At 43.4% G+C, this 19,913-nt stretch overlaps 2 protein-coding genes across 2 annotated transcripts; one reads left to right on the top strand and one right to left on the bottom strand.

Annotated features, from left to right (window-relative positions):
- Positions 1-1,316: 1,316 nt before the first annotated feature.
- LOC144364610 (sperm motility kinase 2A-like) lies at positions 1,317-2,711 on the bottom strand. The gene has a single exon (XM_078035634.1). The coding sequence runs from the start codon at positions 2,709-2,711 to the stop codon at positions 1,317-1,319; it is 1,395 nt and encodes a 464-aa protein (XP_077891760.1).
- Positions 2,712-10,435: 7,724 nt separating this feature from the next.
- On the top strand, positions 10,436-11,830 carry LOC144372260 (sperm motility kinase 2B-like). Its single transcript, XM_078035635.1, has one exon. It carries the CDS (start codon positions 10,436-10,438, stop codon positions 11,828-11,830), a length of 1,395 nt encoding a protein of 464 aa, XP_077891761.1.
- Positions 11,831-19,913: the final 8,083 nt, after the last annotated feature.

Below are 19,913 nucleotides of genomic sequence, written 5' to 3' on the forward strand. Positions count from 1 at the left end.
TCCTATATTAAGAGATCTGTTTCTAAGTTCTTTTTTTTATCAACAGTTTACTCCTTCTGTGAACCAATATAAATTATTTTAATCACATCATTTTCATAATGATTCTTGATATCTGAAGAAACACTTTTAATTTATTTCATTTTTTAACAAATTGTCTTGTTTATTCTTGGCTCTTTACATTTTTCCAATAAAGTCTCACACACTACAAAATCTACCCTTTCCAGTCTATAGTTCTAGTACTTATTTTTTTTGTCCTGGGAATTGAAACAAGGGTTGCTTTACTTTTAAAGGGACATACATCCAAGGCCTTTTAAAAAAATTTGAGACAAGTTCTCACTACATTGTTTAAGGCCTCACTAAGTTGCTGACACTGGCCTCAAATTAGTGATCCTGCTGCTCAACCTCCCCAGTTTCTGGGATTACAGGTGTGCAACTCTGCACCTAGCTATCGGTTCTGATACTTTTTAAAAGTATATAGTCATGTTATCAAATCAAGATAGTTTCCTAACCAGAGCAGCTCCCTTGTTGGGCTAGAGCTGCAGTTCAGTGGTAGAGAACTTGCCCTGCATGCACAAGGTCCTGTGTTCAATGGACCAGCACTGCAAAGGTACAATTCCCTTGTGATATCTGCAGTCAACCCCTAAACACTACCCGCCAGCCCCTGGCATCCAATGGTTGGCTTTTTTTCCCTTTTCCAGAATGCCATATGAATGGAATCATGCAGTATTGAAGCCTTTTGAATCTGGCTTCTTTCCGTTATCATAAATTATTTGCTTTTCATCCATGTTTTTGTTTATATCAGAAGTCTTCTCATTTTATTGCTGAGAGCATTTTACAGTATGGACATATCATGGTTTTCTAGGGGACATTTGGATTGTTTCCAGAGTGAGGTGATTACAAATAAAGCAACTATAAACATTTTGAACAATGGTTTTATACCAAATTTGTCTGAAACAAATTTAGTGAGAATCATCACTGGGGAATGGGAGAAAGGAAAGAGGAATAGGGCAGGGGAAGGGTCCCAAGGAAGCAGCCTCTGATTCTTCTGCAGGTGGAGGCACAGGAGAGTCCTGATGTCCTGATGGATGCAGAAGGGTGCTGGGTGCTTGGGCAGGGTTCTTGGTCCTTGGGCAGAGAAACCTGATGTCTTGGCACATCGTGCTCCTGCAGTGGTTCAGAGTCCACACATCCGATGCCCATACAAGGTGTCAGGTTCCATAGAGAACAGGGTCCTCTGGCTATCCCCTGGTTTTGCCTGGGTCATCTCTTCCCTTCACTGGAGCCACACTTAATGAAGCTGCCACCTTTATGCCCTCTTACATGGGAGCCAACTTATTGCTGACCCCTGGTGAGCAACAGCACAGTTTTCGGACATAGGTAGCAATCCTGTCAACCCACCTCAAGAGCCTTCTTCTGTGGGCCTGGGGTTGCCCAGAGTCCAGCTGAGGGCCTGCATCAGGTGTGGAGGCCCCTGCTGGCTGCAAGTGGAGATGGAGAGCAGGCTCACTGGCACTCCTGATGTGCTTCTGCCCTGCCTGTGTGGAGCCCTCAGGCAGCTGAGGCTCACAGGGCAAGGGGAAGGTGCTCAGGGCAGGCTCGCTGGGGCTCCTCTTTGGGAGCACAGGGGAATGGGAAAGATCCACAGGGCGTGGGCGAGGCTTCACCCTCGGAAGCACAGGCTTCCCCTGGAACATGCAGCCTGCCCCTTGGCTTTTCTGGTGCTGGAGCAGAAGGTAGGTAGCCATTACCGCGTTGAACTTCCTCTTGGCCAGGGACACCCAGGTCTTACGCAGATCGTAACCCATATCAAACATGGTGGTCAGTATTTCAGGGTCTGGGCGGAAGGGGATTGGTTCACTATAATCCTGGGGTAAATCCTGCTTACCCTTTGTCATCCATGGGTGCTGAAGGATCTGCTTGGCTGTGGGTCGATTCTGGGGGTCCAGGGACAGCATTCGGCGGATGAGCAATCGTGCTGCCAAGGAAACACCGGGAGGGTCGCGGTAGGTTGCCTGCTTGATCTGACTCAGCATCTCCTTAGAGGTGTTGCCACTAAATGGGCACCTCCCTGTCAACATATAATGCAGAATTACACCCAGGCTCCAGATGTCCACTGGGGGCCCTTCATACTCTTGCCTCAGGATAATTTCGGGGGCAAAGTATGACAGAGTGCCCCAGAACTGGCGCAGCTTCTGCCCAGGCGTGAACCTGGCACTGAAGCCAAAATCGATAAGTCTAGCATGGCTCCTGGCATCCACCATGATGTTCTCTGGCTTCAGGTCTCGATGTACAATGCCCTTGTCATGGCAGTAGCTCACGGCACTCACTACCTGCCGAAAAAGTCTGCGGGCCTCTTCCTCCTGCATGCCACCGTGTGGGATGTGGTCCAGTAGCCGACCTCCACCTGCGTGTTCCATCACCATATAAATATTTCTGTTGGTCTCAGCAACCTGCAATAACTGGATCACATTGGGATGCTCCAGGCTCCTCATCATCTCTGGTTCGGAGAGGAGCAAGAGGTTCTGCCCTTTCTTCCGCAGGACTTTGATGGCCACCTCTACCCCAGTCAGGCGATGGCGGGCTAATTTGATCTTGCCAAACCCGCCAAACCCAATGTCCCTCAGGACCTCATACTGCTCCCTCAATACTGCCTTCTGATGGGACCTGGGCCCCTGCAACATAACACTACTGTCACTACTCTGGCTATGCATCCTACGAACACCAACCAAGGATGCTAGCAAATATAAAACTAACAGAACAAAACAACGAATCAAAATCAATAACAGACACAAGACAAAACAACAAACCCAAATTAGGGAACTAATAGCCAAGGACCGCCAGCAACAACTGCCAACCACCAACCACCAAAAGTCCTAACTATCATGGAGTCCAACAGGTCACCTCCAAGGGCTACCTGTACTTGTGGACAAAATCCCAGCTGTGGCCACTCTCTCATATACCTTTGAAACTTACTCATAATGTCTCCTTGTGACATCAGAGCAATTAATCGCTCAGCCATGCCTGGCCATAACTCCCAGGGGTCGTCTCCCTTTGGGGCCTTCAAAACTTCTTCCATTTTCAGAATAGGAATAAAGAAGGACTACAGACACTTTTTGCTTTAGTGGGTCACAGAGACTGATGTGTACTTGCTTAGGAATTAATATTCTGTGGAACTTCAATGTAATTTTCACTTTCCATCTAAAAACCTGTAATAACTTTTGGTTATTTCCTTAAACACAGCACACAAAAATAGCATTTATCCTGGTTCCTAAATTTTGGGTGTCTTCTCACATTTTACACATCTACCTCATCCTTGTCCCTTGTCCCTTGTCCATGCAGTGGCAGCAGTTTCAGGAAGTCTGGGAAGAGTTTGGGAAATGACGGATCTGGAGAGGCGGGCAGAGTGGACTGCCAGATGACAAGCCAGGAGATACAGACCATCTAGAAAGATGGGCCAGAAGCTTAACTAAGGTACCAGAAGCTAATGATGTGGTCAGAATGCTTTTAAAAATGGATGCTCAAGGACATAGTGGGAGGAAAGCAGTAGTGAACATGGTGGACTTGGTGGATTTTTTGGGCGGGGGGCGCAGGTGTGGCATCAACAAGGGAATGGCCATCCACATAGGGAAGGCATGTGGAGAACAGGATGTTTGAGAGGAATTACAAGGACTAACAGGATCTACTCCCTATTTTGGTAAGGGGCATAGGAAGAGGGATAGGTGCAACAAAGACCAGGGGAGTCCAAAAACCACTGAATGGATCAATGGATGAACCTGGAGGACCCTGTGCTAAGTGAAAGAAGCCTGACACAGGGAGAGGATACTGCATGATCTCTCCAGTGGAATTTGAAAGACATGTACTTGTAGATGCAAGGAATAGAATGGTCGATGGTTAAGGAGTTGTAACACTTCAACTATGCAAGTTGATTAAGTTCTGGAGATCTACTATGTGGTATCATGTCTAGAGCTGACAGTACTGTATTGTATACTTAAAATTTCTAAGAGGGCAGAATGTATGTTAAATATTCTTACTAACAAAGCCCCTGGCCCCAGCCATAATAAGAAAGAGAATGGGAAGAATCTTGGGGAGGTCTATTTGTCATCTTGGTGCTGGTGATGAATTCATGGGTGTATACTTTCCCCAAACTCATTGAGATGCATACACAAAATATTCAAGGTTTTATTTGTCAACTATTTCTTAATAAAATGATTTTAAATAAATGAATATTTTTTCATAAAGATGACTTCAATTTATCGGCTAAGACATTCGGAGACTGGCAGATAAAAAAGATTAGTAAGAGACAACCAATCACATTGAATTTGAAGGAAGTGGCTATGTGGAAGTGGTTTTCATAGTCTAGGATCTGTGCCTGTCCAGGTTGAGGCTGGAGATGTGAGTGGCATCTTCACAAAGCTAGTGAAGGACACTGGAGGTGGGCAAGATCTCTGAGGGCCAAGGCAGATCTGCTGAGGGGAGCTCTCAGTTAGAAATGATTCCTTTTGAAGACCTCAATATCAGCTCCTCAGTCTTCAGGGGCAGGTCTGTGCCTCATAAACACCACACTTGGCCTATAAGTGTTCCTGGTTGCTTCTTGTACTTGTACCTCATATGAAATCTTCCTTTTCTTCATGTTTCACCTAAAAGAATTTAGGAGGCTTCTAAAGCAACTTTTACTTAAGGAAATTCAGAATAATAATGAAATTTCCAGAAGCTAAACAATAAATATTTTCTGACTCAATGTGCTCACTGAAATTGAAATGTAACAGGAGCCTGTATGCAAATTATGTAGCCTGCAGTCCTGGCCCATAGGGTCTTGGATTCATCTTCCTTGACAAAGGTACACCTGCTTCTCTACTTCTCTAACCTGCTCGTTTCATCTTAATCATATTCATTAACAGGTTGGTAAGGCTCTTTATATGGTTTGGCGAAATGATGTTCCTCTTCAATTGTTCTAAAATAGCATCATCAGGTCTCAGTGGGAGCACACGCAAACACATACTGTGAGAAACAAATTAAAGACTCTTAACGACTCTACCAATGCACTAAAAACCTTAGTTGAAGTATTTCAGAAGTCTGCAAAAGAAAATAACTCAGGCATTTTCCCTGGTATATATTTTTTTGTGTTTTTCACCATGAACATTCACTGCATTTTCAGTAGCTAGAAATAAATTGCTTTTAAAAGTAATTAGAAAAACCTACAGTGCTTAAAGATTTATCTAACATTAAATGGAATAGTAAGAGTATTAGGTGTAGAAAATAGACTTGTTAGTTCTGCAGAGATGTGCATTTTCTATGTGTAGGTATTCCGGGGTACATTTGAGAGTAGTCTGTTATTTCTGAAAGTATTTGATATGGGCACCATTAGAAAGACTTGAAGAAGGTTTTTACTGATTAAAAATTTATTAGTAAAGCCTTGACAACAACCCAACCACCTCTTAAGCATTCAAATAAGTGACAAAAATGTCCCAGAGGAGAAGAAACAGGGAAATTATGAGACAACATTTCTAGTGACTCCCCGTAATGCATTTTTTATGACCTCTGGAATATTAAATGAATACATCTGGCCTGCAATATTTTTTACACCTTTGTCTTTCAAAGCCTGTACTTAAAAAATCTTCCAGATTCATTGGCACAGAGCAAGTAATTTCCTGGTTTTTGGGAAAACCAAGATAAAGAGTTGTCCAAAAATAAAAAAGAGAAAAAAAAAAAAAACAAAGAAATGAAACAAACAAAAAAGTCAGTAGTTCCAGGATAATCAACAAAGACACTCCTGGTAGTTGTGGATTCTGGGCTCATCCCCCAACATTCATGCATTGGGTACATAACCCCTAGGCAACCATACAGTGAGTCCCATGGGGACTCAGAAAAACTAAGTCACCTGAGAGTGACTGACATTTCAGTAGAAAGATAAGATATGCACATAAACAGCTAAAATAACACAAGGGAGACTGTGACAGATATCCCAGGAGATCTTCAAAGAAGGTGCCATGAATAGGAAGTAATCATGTTTCACTGGGGAAGCCAGAGAAAGTGCCAAATCAAAATCAGTTGGAGTATCTGAATTTGGAGGGCGATGTGTCCTGAAACAGGCTGTTAGAACTGCAGGCAGGAAGGGACATCCAGGCAGGGGAAACAAGATATGCAGGAATCAAAGACAGGTTTGGGGAGATCTAAAGTTGATATGGTTATTACAGCACTCTGAAAGGAAAATCAAACAATTTTTTGTTGTTGTTTTTAATGGAGAGGGGCTTTCCATGGCTGTGGGTGGCCCTGAAGCTTACGTTCCCATAGATTCCCAGGTGCTCCTTTTTAAAACTTTTTATTGGGCTGGGGATGTGGCTCACGGCCCGCTTGGCATGGGTGTGGCCCGGGTTGGATCCTTAACACAACATACAAACAAAGATGTTGTGTCTGCTGAAAACTAAAAAATAAATATTAGAATTCTCTCTCTCTCAAAAAAAAATTTTATTTTGATGCTGGGGTTTGAACTTAGGGATGCTTACCTTGCTAAGTTGCTGAGGCTGGCCTCAGAATTGAGATCCTCCTGCCTCAGCCTCTCAAGTAGCTGGGATTATAAGCATGCACCACTGTGGCTAGCACAAATCCTCATTTTTTAGGCCAGTTTACAGAGTCCAGCAGACTATGTACAAGTTAGTGTCTTTCATTTACTGTCTATATGACTTGGGATAAGCTCTTCATTTTCCCACACATCTATTTCTTCAAATACCTGCTGTAGAACTGGAAATGACCACCCTATCTTTCTAAGCGAATCACCCCCTACTCTCATCCAATAAGTCAAAGCTCACCTTGCACTACATGGGTTAATTATTTGATTTGACTCAGAAAATAGCTGAATCCCATGGGACATATAACACAAGCCAGGTCAATATGGACCTACCTCCCAGGAATTTGCTGAACTAATAGGAATTCTTTTTATATGAAGGTACTAAGCTAATTAGAATGTAAGCCTAGAGCAGCTGGTAGAGTTTGAAGCCCACACAGGATTGCAGATTCTAAGACAGGGATTATCGCTTAATGGCACATCTGAGCTGTGCTCAGATCAATTTGAGAAGGTCTCTGTTGTTTTCAATCACTGGTGCCTGGATACACTATGATGTATGATGTGATGACAACACTAGGTCACAGAATTAGCAGCAAAACAGTCTTCAATTCAGTACCTGAACAAGGCCTCCTGGGCTGGACTTCACTGGAAACATAGAGTTGAGATCCTTACTTTCATAGAACTCTTAGGTGTTACTAAACCACATGGAATTTCTGACTTCAACTCTGTCTGCACATAATTCTCCCTACCCTATCTTCAAATGTAGCGATTCTTCCACATACACTATAGTTACAGATGAGACAAATTGATCCATTTGCTGCTGAATAAGTGGAACTTACTGATATCATTGATCAAAATACAGATATGACAATCTTTCATGTGTGATTTTAGGACTGTTTAGATCATCTTTTGGGCCTCACGTGAACAATTTCCATCTATAATGCTATCTCTAATTCTCATTCAATGCTGTAACTTAAGTGAGTGATGTTATTTTTGCATATCTGCAAGTGCACCGTAATTTATTTATTTATAGTAAATTATTTGCAGACAAGTGATTTAGCTCTGGTTCATAATACAAATAGCACGGTAATACCTGATTACTCCAATGCACAAATATGCACTTTCAGCAATACTGAGAACCATCAATGTGTAGACAACACAAAATTCTAGATCACACTCTGTCTGATTCCTGCTCTAAAAAAAGGAGCTGAACACAGGGACTTGTGTTTCACTGAATCCCTATCAACTAGCAGATTACTTTACCTAGAGAGTTCAATAAATGTTTGTCAAATTAAACAGAACTCCATCCCCTACAATAATAATACACAGCTTCACTCGCCTTATCAAGATGAACCCTGTACTGACTCAAAGCTAAATAACACCTGTTATTTCCTCCGTTTGGAAAATTCACCTGGAGCAAATCATCTTCCTCACCACTGGCAAAAAAATACCTAAGCTCAGGCTTGATGATAAATTTATATCCTCATAGGTCTCAAACTTAGCTTCACACTAGAATTATCTGGGGAGTTTTCTAAAATCCCAATGTTCATATTACACACAGGGACAATGGAGTCAGAATTTTATGGTGCACCCAGATGTGAGGGTTTTATTAAAGCTCCCCAGATGGTTCTGATATGCAGATAAAGATCAAAAAGAACCCCAGTAGAGCAACACTTGTCAAGGACACCATAGTTACTAAACTATTTCTGTAACCATATCAAGTATTTTTTGTCATCTATGTTGTGCTATTCCAGACTAGACTGAAAATACAATGGATTCATAATACCAGTAATAAAATAGTAGTTATTTGATACACTCCCCATCAATGGAATTGTTGAAATCTCAGTGGCCTAAATTCAAGGGAGTGGGGGGAATAGTACTTGTCTTTTAAGGATTTTTCCCTTCCCAATCTCCTTTCTCCAAGAACTGTCTGAGCTCCACCTGCTCATACAATGTGCTCCTGAAATCACAGCTGTTCTTCAGATCCCTGCTTCCCCAATGTCTACAGCGTTCCTCTTACCATGCTCAGAGGATTCTACATTTGAACATGCAACAATCACCTAGAGGGCTTGTGATGACAGATTCCTGGGCCCCACCTCCACCTCCTGAGCTTCTGATTCAGCAAGACTGGCTGGAGCTGGAGAATTTGCATTTCTGCCATCCTCCAGATATTGCAGATGCTGCAGGTCTGGAAATCACACTTGAAAAACTACTGCTGCAACTGATAGAGCCAATCATACTTGATGAATGATGTGCTCTTGCCTTGGCTTAGATATATGTTCAAAGAATAGTCCATAATTGGAGTCATTAAAACCATTTATGAAAAATATCTATTCATTTATTTAAAATCACTTATTGAGAAGTGGTTGACCAAAAAAAAACAAAAGCCTTGAATATTTTGTGTATGCATCTCAATGAGTTTGGGGAAAGTATACACCCATGAATTCATCACCAGCACCAAGATGACAAATAGACCTCCCCAAGATTCTTCCCATTCTCTTTCTTATTATGGCTGGGGCCAGGGGCTTTGTTAGTAAGAATATTTAACATACATTCTGCCCTCTTAGAAATTTTAAGTATACAATACAGTACTGTCAGCTCTAGACATGATACCACATAGTAGATCTCCAGAACTTAATCAACTTGCATAGTTGAAGTGTTACAACTCCTTAACCATCACCTCTTTGTTGCCCATAGACCATTCTACTCCTTGCATCTACAAGTACATGTCTTTCAAATTCCACTGGAGAGATCATGCAGTATCCTCTCCCTGTGTCAGGCTTCTTTCACTTAGCACAGGGTCCTCCAGGTTCATCCATTGATCCATTCAGTGGTTTTTGGACTCCCCTGGTCTTTGTTGCACCTATCCCTCTTCCTATGCCCCTTACCAAAATAGGGAGTAGATCCTGTTAGTCCCTGTAATTCCTCTCAAATGTCCTGTTCTCCACATGTCTTCCCTATGTGGATGGCCATGTGTGGTGATTCCCTTGCTGATGCCATACCTGCGCCCCCCCGCCCAAAAAGTCCACCATGTTCACTACTGCTTTCCTCCCACTATGTCCTTGAGCATCCATTTTTAAAAGCATTCTGACCACATCATTAGCTTCTGGTACCTTAGTTAAGCTTCTGGCCCATCTTTCTAGATGGTCTGTATCTCCTGGCTTGTCATCTGGCAGTCCACTCTGCCTGCCTCTTTAGATCCGTCATTTCCCAAACTCTTCCCAGACTTCCTGAAACTGCTGCCACTGCATGGACAAGGGACAAGGGACAAGGATGAGGTAGATGTGTAAAATGTGAGGAGACACCCAAAATTTAGGAACCAGGATAAATGCTATTTTTGTGTGCTGTGTTTAAGGAAATAACCAAAAGTTATTACAGGTTTTTAGATGGAAAGTGAAAATTACATTGAAGTTCCACAGAATATTAATTCCTAAGCAAGTACACATCAGTCTCTGTGACCCACTAAAGCAAAAAGTGTCTGTAGTCCTTCTTTATTCCTATTCTGAAAATGGAAGAAGTTTTGAAGGCCCCAAAGGGAGACGACCCCTGGGAGTTATGGCCAGGCATGGCTGAGCGATTAATTGCTCTGATGTCACAAGGAGACATTATGAGTAAGTTTCAAAGGTATATGAGAGAGTGGTCACAGCTGGGATTTTGTCCACAAGTACAGGTAGCCCTTGGAGGTGACCTGTTGGACTCCATGATAGTTAGGACTTTTGGTGGTTGGTGGTTGGCAGTTGTTGCTGGCGGTCCTTGGCTATTAGTTCCCTAATTTGGGTTTGTTGTTTTGTCTTGTGTCTGTTACTGATTTTGATTCGTTGTTTTGTTCTGTTAGTTTTATATTTGCTAGCATCCTTGGTTGGTGTTCGTAGGATGCATAGCCAGAGTAGAGAGAGTAGTGTCATGTTGCAGGGGCCCAGGTCCCATCAGAAGGCAGTATTGAGGGAGCAGTATGAGGTCCTGAGGGACATTGGGTTTGGCGGGTTTGGCAAGATCAAATTAGCCCGCCATCGCCTGACTGGGTCAGAGGTGATCATCAAAGTCCTGCGGAAGAAAGGGCAGAACCTCCTGGTCCTCTCCGAACTAGAGATGATGAGGAGCCTGGAGCATCCCAATGTGATCCAGTTATTGCAGGTTGCTGAGACCAACAGAAATATTTACATGGTGATGGAACACACAGGTGGGGGTCGGCTACTGGACCACGTCCCACAGGGTGGCATGCAGGAGGAAGAGGCCCGCAGCCTTTTCCGGCAGGTAGTGAGTGCCGTGAGCTACTGCCATGACAAGGGCATTGTACATCGAGACCTGAAGCCAGAGAACATCATGGTGGATGCCAGGAGCCATGCTAGACTTATCGATTTTGGCTTCAGTGCCAGGTTCACGCCTGGGCAGAAGCTGCGCCAGTTCTGGGGCACTCTGTCATACTTTGCCCCCGAAATTATCCTGAGGCAAGCGTATGAGGGACCTCCAGTGGACATCTGGAGCCTGGGTGTAATTCTGCATTATATGTTGACAAGGAGGTACCCATTTGGTGGCAACACCTCTAAGGAGATGCTGAGTCAGATCAAGCAGGCAACCTACCGCGACCCTCCCTATGTTTCCTTGGCAGCACGAATGCTCATCCACCAAATGCTGACCCTGGACCCCCAGAAGCGACCCACAGCCAAGCAGATCCTTCAGCACCCATGGATGACAAAGGGTAAGCAGGATTTACCCCAGGATTATAGTGAACCAATCCCCTTCCGCCCAGACCCTGAAATACTGACCACCATGTTTGATATGGGTTACGATCTGCGTAAGACCTGGGTGTCCCTGGCCAAGAGGAAGTTCAACGCGGTAATGGCTACCTACCTTCTGCTCCAGCACCAGAAAAGCCAAGGGGCAGGCTGCATGTTCCAGGGGAAGCCTGTGCTTCCGAGGGTGAAGCCTCGCCCACGCCCTGTGGATCTTTCCCATTCCCCTGTGCTCCCAAAGAGGAGCCCCAGCGAGCCTGCCCTGAGCACCTTCCCCTTGCCCTGTGAGCCTCAGCTGCCTGAGGGCTCCACACAGGCAGGGCAGAAGCACATCAGGAGTGCCAGTGAGCCTGCTCTCCATCTCCACTTGCAGCCAGCAGGGGCCTCCACACCTGATGCAGGCCCTCAGCTGGACTCTGGGCAACCCCAGGCCCACAGAAGAAGGCTCTTGAGGTGGGTTGACAGGATTGCTACCTATGTCCGAAAACTGTGCTGTTGCTCACCAGGGGTCAGCAATAAGTTGGCTCCCATGTAAGAGGGCATAAAGGTGGCAGCTTCATTAAGTGTGGCTCCAGTGAAGGGAAGAGATGACCCAGGCAAAACCAGGGGATAGCCAGAGGACCCTGTTCTCTATGGAACCTGACACCTTGTATGGGCATCGGATGTGTGGACTCTGAACCACTGCAGGAGCACGATGTGCCAAGACATCAGGTTTCTCTGCCCAAGGACCAAGAACCCTGCCCAAGCACCCAGCACCCTTCTGCATCCATCAGGACATCAGGACTCTCCTGTGCCTCCACCTGCAGAAGAATCAGAGGCTGCTTCCTTGGGACCCTTCCCCTGCCCTATTCCTCTTTCCTTTCTCCCATTCCCCAGTGATGATTCTCACTAAATTTGTTTCAGACAAATTTGGTATAAAACCATTGTTCAAAATGTTTATAGTTGCTTTATTTGTAATCACCTCACTCTGGAAACAATCCAAATGTCCCCTAGAAAACCATGATATGTCCATACTGTAAAATGCTCTCAGCAATAAAATGAGAAGACTTCTGATATAAACAAAAACATGGATGAAAAGCAAATAATTTATGATAACGGAAAGAAGCCAGATTCAAAAGGCTTCAATACTGCATGATTCCATTCATATGGCATTCTGGAAAAGGGAAAAAAAGCCAACCATTGGATGCCAGGGGCTGGCGGGTAGTGTTTAGGGGTTGACTGCAGATATCACAAGGGAATTGTACCTTTGCAGTGCTGGTCCATTGAACACAGGACCTTGTGCATGCAGGGCAAGTTCTCTACCACTGAACTGCAGCTCTAGCCCAACAAGGGAGCTGCTCTGGTTAGGAAACTATCTTGATTTGATAACATGACTATATACTTTTAAAAAGTATCAGAACCGATAGCTAGGTGCAGAGTTGCACACCTGTAATCCCAGAAACTGGGGAGGTTGAGCAGCAGGATCACTAATTTGAGGCCAGTGTCAGCAACTTAGTGAGGCCTTAAACAATGTAGTGAGAACTTGTCTCAAATTTTTTTAAAAGGCCTTGGATGTATGTCCCTTTAAAAGTAAAGCAACCCTTGTTTCAATTCCCAGGACAAAAAAAATAAGTACTAGAACTATAGACTGGAAAGGGTAGATTTTGTAGTGTGTGAGACTTTATTGGAAAAATGTAAAGAGCCAAGAATAAACAAGACAATTTGTTAAAAAATGAAATAAATTAAAAGTGTTTCTTCAGATATCAAGAATCATTATGAAAATGATGTGATTAAAATAATTTATATTGGTTCACAGAAGGAGTAAACTGTTGATAAAAAAAAGAACTTAGAAACAGATCTCTTAATATAGGATCATGATAAATCATAGAAGTGGGTGGGAATAATGTCTGTCTTTTCATTAAGAGGATATGAAAACATCGGTTCACCAGGTTATTTTTTTAAATGCAATTTATTTCTGCCTAACATCTACAGAAACCCTCTCCTGAAATCTTATCTAAAACATGGAACAACAGGAAGTCTCACACTGCTGGTGAGAGTATAACTCCATTCAAGATATGGGGAAACAGTTTAGCAATATTCACCTAATTTAGAAACATTCATATCCCATGATCCAAGCAATTCCACTCCATGGCAGGAACACACACAACAGAAACGTGATTCCATGTGCACCAAGACACCTGGGAGCATTTATGAATGGAGCCCCAATGGAGAAATGACCTAAATATTCATTAATAATGGAATGAATTTGTAAAAAGTAGTGTTTTATTTTTTACAATAGTGTAGCATAAACAAGGAAATGAGTAAAATGTACAATGGATGCTTTGGTTACATGGTGGCAAACCTGTCCCTTTCTCTGGGTCATCTTTTCCCTCTTCATGGTGTCTAGGGAAATTGCCTAAAGGGCCCCAATGTTCACTCTTTCCAACAGTCAAGCTCTTGGTCATGTGACTTGGAGTTACCCTTAAATAAAAGGTGCAATGGATCTCTTCCTATAGAACCTGGGCTTGGCTCTGTGACTGTCTCTGGTCAGTAGAAAGAGATGCAAATGAGAAGGGGCCAGTTGTGTGTGCAGGCCTCCTGAGGCATCCTGTGTCTTTCTTATCCTACACTCGCCCACCCCTTTGGCCTCTTACGTTTCTAACATCACTATGAGAAAGACATGCCTGGGTGCCCAATGTGACTAAGGTGTCCCAGCCCCACCAGAGCAGCTCTAGTTGTCCCAGGGATACATGAGTAAGCCCTCCTTATCCCCCACCTCAGCTGCATAGCTGCATGTCCCACGCAGGGAGGAAGACATGTTCATGGGCATATGCCCTGTGGTTGGGGGTGGTTCATTTGCTATGCAACAGAAGCCATCTGTGAGGTGGGGCACTGATGAGGTTCAGGGAAGGGTGGATTGTGCCAAGCAGAGGCAGGGGAGAGGAAGAAGGGCTGCTGGAAAGAAATGAACAGCAAAGGCCACCAGTAGTCCCACGTGCGGGCCAGGAGCCAGGAGTCCTGGACCCAGGTAGGGTGGTGGACCTGCTCTCCCTTCCACCCTGTTGGCTATTTTTTATTTTTATTATTTTTTTTTGTAACACCAGTGTTCACTGTATTCATCCATAAAGAGGGATGTAGTGCCCCAACCTGGAAGCTCCCCCAAACCCTGCTTTCAACCAGAGCCCATTCCCAGCAGCAACCACAAGTTATGTGCCCACCCCTCCTGACATTTGCCTGTGTCCACATGCACACCCATTCATACCTCCTTCCTTCAAGGTTTTAAAAAATTAAGCCATGAGCTATTTATTATATTGGGGTTTGAGCTTTGTCACTTCACAACACATCTTAGAAACCTTCTCAGCTTGTGCACAGAGACCTACGTTGTTTGTTAAATTGCCTCATTTGTATCCCATGTGGAGGTGCCAGCATTGACCTCAGGGTTCCTCTAGGCGTGGACACTTGAGTTCCTCTGGCTTTTCTCTACTGTCTGTGAGCCTTTGGGCACACTGGCAATCATTAGTGCAGGACCCATTCCTATCAGAGATTTGGTGGGGTCAAAGGGTATGTCCTGAAAAACACAGACATATTGTTCCACTGTGATCTAAAAAAGTCCTGTGGATGTGTACTCCCAGAAGGTGGGTGGGAAACCCAACATCACTACATTCTTGTTGACGTCAAAAAGCTTTGGTCTTCAGAAATGTTTCTGAGTCCTGGGGAGGTAGCTCCCTGCTGGAGCACTTGACCTACACCCATGCTTGAGGCCCTGTGTTCGCCCCAGTGCCAAAGCAGTTGCAAACTCTCCCAGTCTGCTAGAAACAGATGTGAGTTCACTGGTATTTTGAATGTGAAACTTCTTGGATTAGTGTTAAAATGTACAATTATTTTTTCATGTTTATTGCCTACTAGTGTTTCCCCTAAAATATCCTTTGTCCATTTCTCTTTTATTAATTTGTGAGGCGCTTTATCTGTGAACTCTCTTGTGGTGAATATTGGCACTGTGTCCCCCCAGCCTGCCAGATCAGTCTCTTTTAATGTTCTTCTGGGCTCTTTCTTCACAGGGAAGTTTCTACACTGTGTGTCGTCCAGTCTGTTGTCTTCTCATTTCTGGCTGCTGGTTCCTGCTGGGGATGGCTGCGCCCTTGACTGATTGCACTGCATTTTCCTTTTCCACTCTCTCATATGGGCCTGGGTCCCAGGGATTCGTCCAAGTGCACAGTATCTCCACTAGAGAAATAAGGAAAGGAAGGTCAAGCAGGATCAGTGACATATCTGGGTCACACAGTTTCTTGTTACTTGACCCAGAGCCAGAAGAAGATCGCCAGGGTCTCAGGCCCAGGTAGGGGGTCTCCACTTCCTACCTCTGAGATGATCTGGTCAATGACATGTCCTGCAGTGCACAAGCATCCTGATGTCCCCTGCATGCTTACTGTTGCTGGAAAGCTGTTAACAGGTTTCCTCAACAGAGGCAAGACCTGCCTCTCCATGGCCCTGCCTGTCTTCCCAGAGCCACACAGTGGACCTTCAGTAGCCCAGATCCCTGTCTCCATCAGGCCCTCAGCAGATTTAGGCAGGATGAGAAGCAGCGATCCCAGATTGACACAACCCTTTCCTGTGGCATAGGCACTTTGAGAAAGATTTGCAAGGTCGCCCAAGGAAACAAACTCTGACCCAAGTGTGTTGGCCATGTCAGGCTTCTCTACATATGGACAGCACATTCCTCCTATCCCTGTCTGGCTCCTGGTGCCTTCATACCCATGTAATGCACCTACCTGCATGCCCATGACCTGGGATCCTCAAGGGTTGTGCTTCCTCCACCCCGAGAGTGGAGGAGACCCAAGCCAGAAGCCTGGTGCCCAAGGCCCTCCTGGTCTTCTTCTACTTGTGGCCCTGCCTGGTACATGGAAGCTCAGTGATTGCCAGGTAAAGGAATCAATGCCTAAACTGGTGAATGAGTGACGAGAGAGTAGAAGGAGACCTCCACACTCCAAAACCAATCCATTTGGTAAATACTCTATAGATTGGGCCTTGATCTGATCCCAGGAAAGTCCAGGCTCAGAGCTCTTCCCTGCATGCAGAGCCTGAAAATGTCCCATGGAATGGCAGGAGTGGCTGGGCATCTCTGTCTTCACAGGTGATGCCTGAGTTTCTGGAAGATCTCCACCCATTCTCCAGAGAGATGTGAATACTCATCTTCCTATGAGGCTATTCCTCTGCCCCATTATTCCTATCCTATGAAGAATCATATCCTCCATCCTTCTGGACTGGAGAAATGATTTGTGAGCAAAGCTCCCTCTTCTCCATTCTTTGGCCACAGAATAAAGTTGTTCCTTCCTCAAACTCATGTTTCTCATTGACATTTCTATGGCATGAGCCTCTAAACCTGGGTTAGGTCACTTTTCGTGTGACCCTGCCTAGTGGGTACACTCTTGGTGCCAGGCTCTAGACTGAGCTCTTAACACAAGTCATCTTATTGATGCTCACAGCTACCCTAGGGGAGAAATATAATTATCCCATTTAAAGATGAAAAACATAGGCTCAAAGGTGGTAAATGACCTTCACCAAGTCATGAAGCTGGCAAATAGCAAAGCTGAGATTTTTGAAATGTTTTAATTTGTTCTAATTAGTCATACATGACAGCAGAATGCATTTCAACACATTTTATACAAACGAGGCACAACTTCTCATTCCTCTGGCTGTACATGGTACATAGTCACACCAGTTGTGTAGTCATAACTCTGTATAGGGTAATAATGTCCATCTCATTCCACTGTCTTTCTTCCTGATATTCCCTCCCCTTCCTTCACTCCCTCTGCCCAATACAAAATTCCTTCATTCTTCTCAGCCCCTCCCTATTATGGATTAGCCTCTGATAAGCAGAGAAATCATTAGGCCTTTTGTCTTTTGGGGGTTTGACTTATTTCACTTAGCCTGACATTTTCCAGCTATATCCATTTACCAGTAGATGCCATAATTTCATTCTTCTATAAGCCTTAAAGATCATGGGAGATATTTCCATCTTCTCAGGTCTTCTTTCATTGCTTTCTTTAGTGTTGTTCTGTAGTTTTCATTGCAGAGGTCTTTCATTTGTTTTCTTTTTAGATTGATTCCCAAGTATTTTATTTTATTTCTTTTAGTCCATTGAAAAGGGGGATGTTTTTCTAATTTCTCTTACAGCAGATTCAACAATGATATATAGAAATGCACTGATTTATGGGTATTGATTTTAAATGCTGCTACTTTACTGAATTCATTAATTAGTTCTAGAAGTTTTTGGTGGAATTTTTGAAATCTTCTAAATGTAGAATCGAATCGTGTGCAAATAGTGATTGAATTCTTTTCGTATTTGTATCGCTTTAATTTCCTTGGCCTGTCTAATTGCTCTGGCTAGTGTTTCAAGGACTATGTTGAATAGAAGTGGTGAAAGAGAGCATACCTGTCTTGTTCCAGTTTTCAGAGGGAATAATTTCAATTTTTCTCCATGTAGCATGGTCTTGGCCTTTGGACTTAGCATAGATAGTTTTTGTTGGGATATGTTCTTACTATTCCTAGTTTTTTTAGTGTTTTGATCATTAAGGGGTGCTATATTCTGTCAAATGCTTTTTTGCATCTTTTGAGATGTATGAGTCTTGTCTTTAAGTCTATGGATGTGATGAATTATGTTTATTGATTTCCATATGTTGAACCAAACTTGCATCCCTGGAATGAATCCCACTTGATTGTGGTGCACTTTCTTTAAGTATGTTTTTGTATGCAATTTGCCAGAATTTTATTGACACTTTTGTGTATAGGTTCATTACGGATATTTGTCTGAAGATTTTTTTCCTTAGTGTGTCTTTGTCTAGTTTTGATATCAGGGTGATACTAGCTTCATAGAATGAGTTTGGAAGTATTCCCTCCTTTTCTATTTCATGGAATAATTAGAAGAATAATGGTGCTAATTCTTCCTTGTAAGTCTTGTAAAGGTCAGCTGAGAATTCAGCTGTTCCTGGGCATTTTTTGGTTGGTAAGTTTTTGATGGCCTCTTCTATTTCACTAATTGATCTGTTTAAATTGTGTATGTCTTCCTGATACAGTTTGAGTAGGTTATATATATCTCTAGAAATTTGTCAATGTCTTTGAAATTTTCTATTTTATTGGAGTACAAATTTTCAAAATAGTTTCTAATTATATTCTAAATTTCCATAGTGTCTATCTTGATATTTCCTTTTTTGTCACTAATTTTAGTAATTTGAGTTTTTTTCTCTTTCTCTTCTTTAGCATAGCTAATTATTTATCAATTTTATTTATTTTTTCAAAGAACCAACTTTTTGTTTTGTCATTTTTTTGAATTGTTTCTTTTGTTTCAATTTCATTGATTTCAGCTCTAATTTTAATTATTTCCTATATTCTACTGCTTTTGGTGTTGATCTATTCATCCTTTTTTAGGGCTTTGAGATGTAATGTTAGGTCATTTATTTGTTGACTTTTTATTCTTTTTAATGAAATAGAGTAATGCAATGAACTTTCTTCTTAGCACTGCCTTCATAGTATCCCAGAGATTTTTTTTTTAATATTTTGGTTTTTTTAGTTGTAACTGGACACAATACCTTTATTTTATTTTTATGTGGTGCTGAGAATTGAAGCCAGTGCCCTGCATGTGCCAGGCGAGCACTGTACGGCTGAGCCACAATCCCAGCCCTTATCCCAGGGATTTTGATATGTCCTGCTGGTGTTCTCATTTACCACTAAGTATTTTTATATTTCCTCCCTGAGTTCTTCTGCTACCCATTTGTCATTCAATAGAATGTTTTTTAGCCTCCAGGTATTAATGTAGCTTCTTTTTTTTAAATTTTATCATTGATTTCTCATTTCATTTCATTATAATCTGATAGAATGCAGGGTAGTATTTCCCACCCACTGTGCCTGGCACCTTTCTCCCTGTGCACTTCACAACTCACTGAGCTGAAGAGAGCCTATTCTCTCCAGTTTCTCCAACCTGTGCTCTCCCCTGGGAAATGCCCCCAGTCTCTGGCTTTCCACAGGCCTACCAGGCCCAGACTGGCCCATGCAGACCCAGCTGCAATCTGATGGATCTGGGCCTAAAGTTCCCCAGGCTCTGCCTTATTGCAGTTCCAATATCTCAATGACATTTCTGCTTGCAGGGAGACCACCAGAGATATGCTCACACAAAAGAGTGATCCTCTGCTGCAGTCTGGCTGGGCACAAATCACGAGCCACTGAAGCAGGAACAAACTTTATTTCTAAACTCCACCAGCACACTCCACGCACGCTCCCCGGGACTCTCCCCGGGAGCCATGCGGCTCCTCCAAGAACCACCAACCAGAAAAATCCCTCCTCCGGCACTTCCCCAACCAATGGGGACTCTCTGGGAATCCCCTGGAGAACTCCAAAATAGTGGGAGAACTCCAAAGTAGCAGGCCGAGGGGACAGCAGGGATCTAATATACACAACTTAACATAACCATTATTATCTCAATGGCTTGCTGGCATCACCTCTCAACCACTCCTTTCTTGCAAAAATGTCATGCGTCATTCGGATTCGGCTATGGCTCTCCGCAATCCTCCAAAGAAGCAGCCAGAGGGCAGCCACCAGCATACCCAAGAGAAAGACCTCAGATGCAACAAGACCTAACAATAGTT

This window comes from Ictidomys tridecemlineatus (genome assembly GCF_052094955.1).
Source record: "Ictidomys tridecemlineatus isolate mIctTri1 chromosome 5 unlocalized genomic scaffold, mIctTri1.hap1 SUPER_5_unloc_2, whole genome shotgun sequence".
Classification (NCBI taxonomy): Eukaryota; Metazoa; Chordata; class Mammalia; order Rodentia; family Sciuridae; genus Ictidomys; species Ictidomys tridecemlineatus.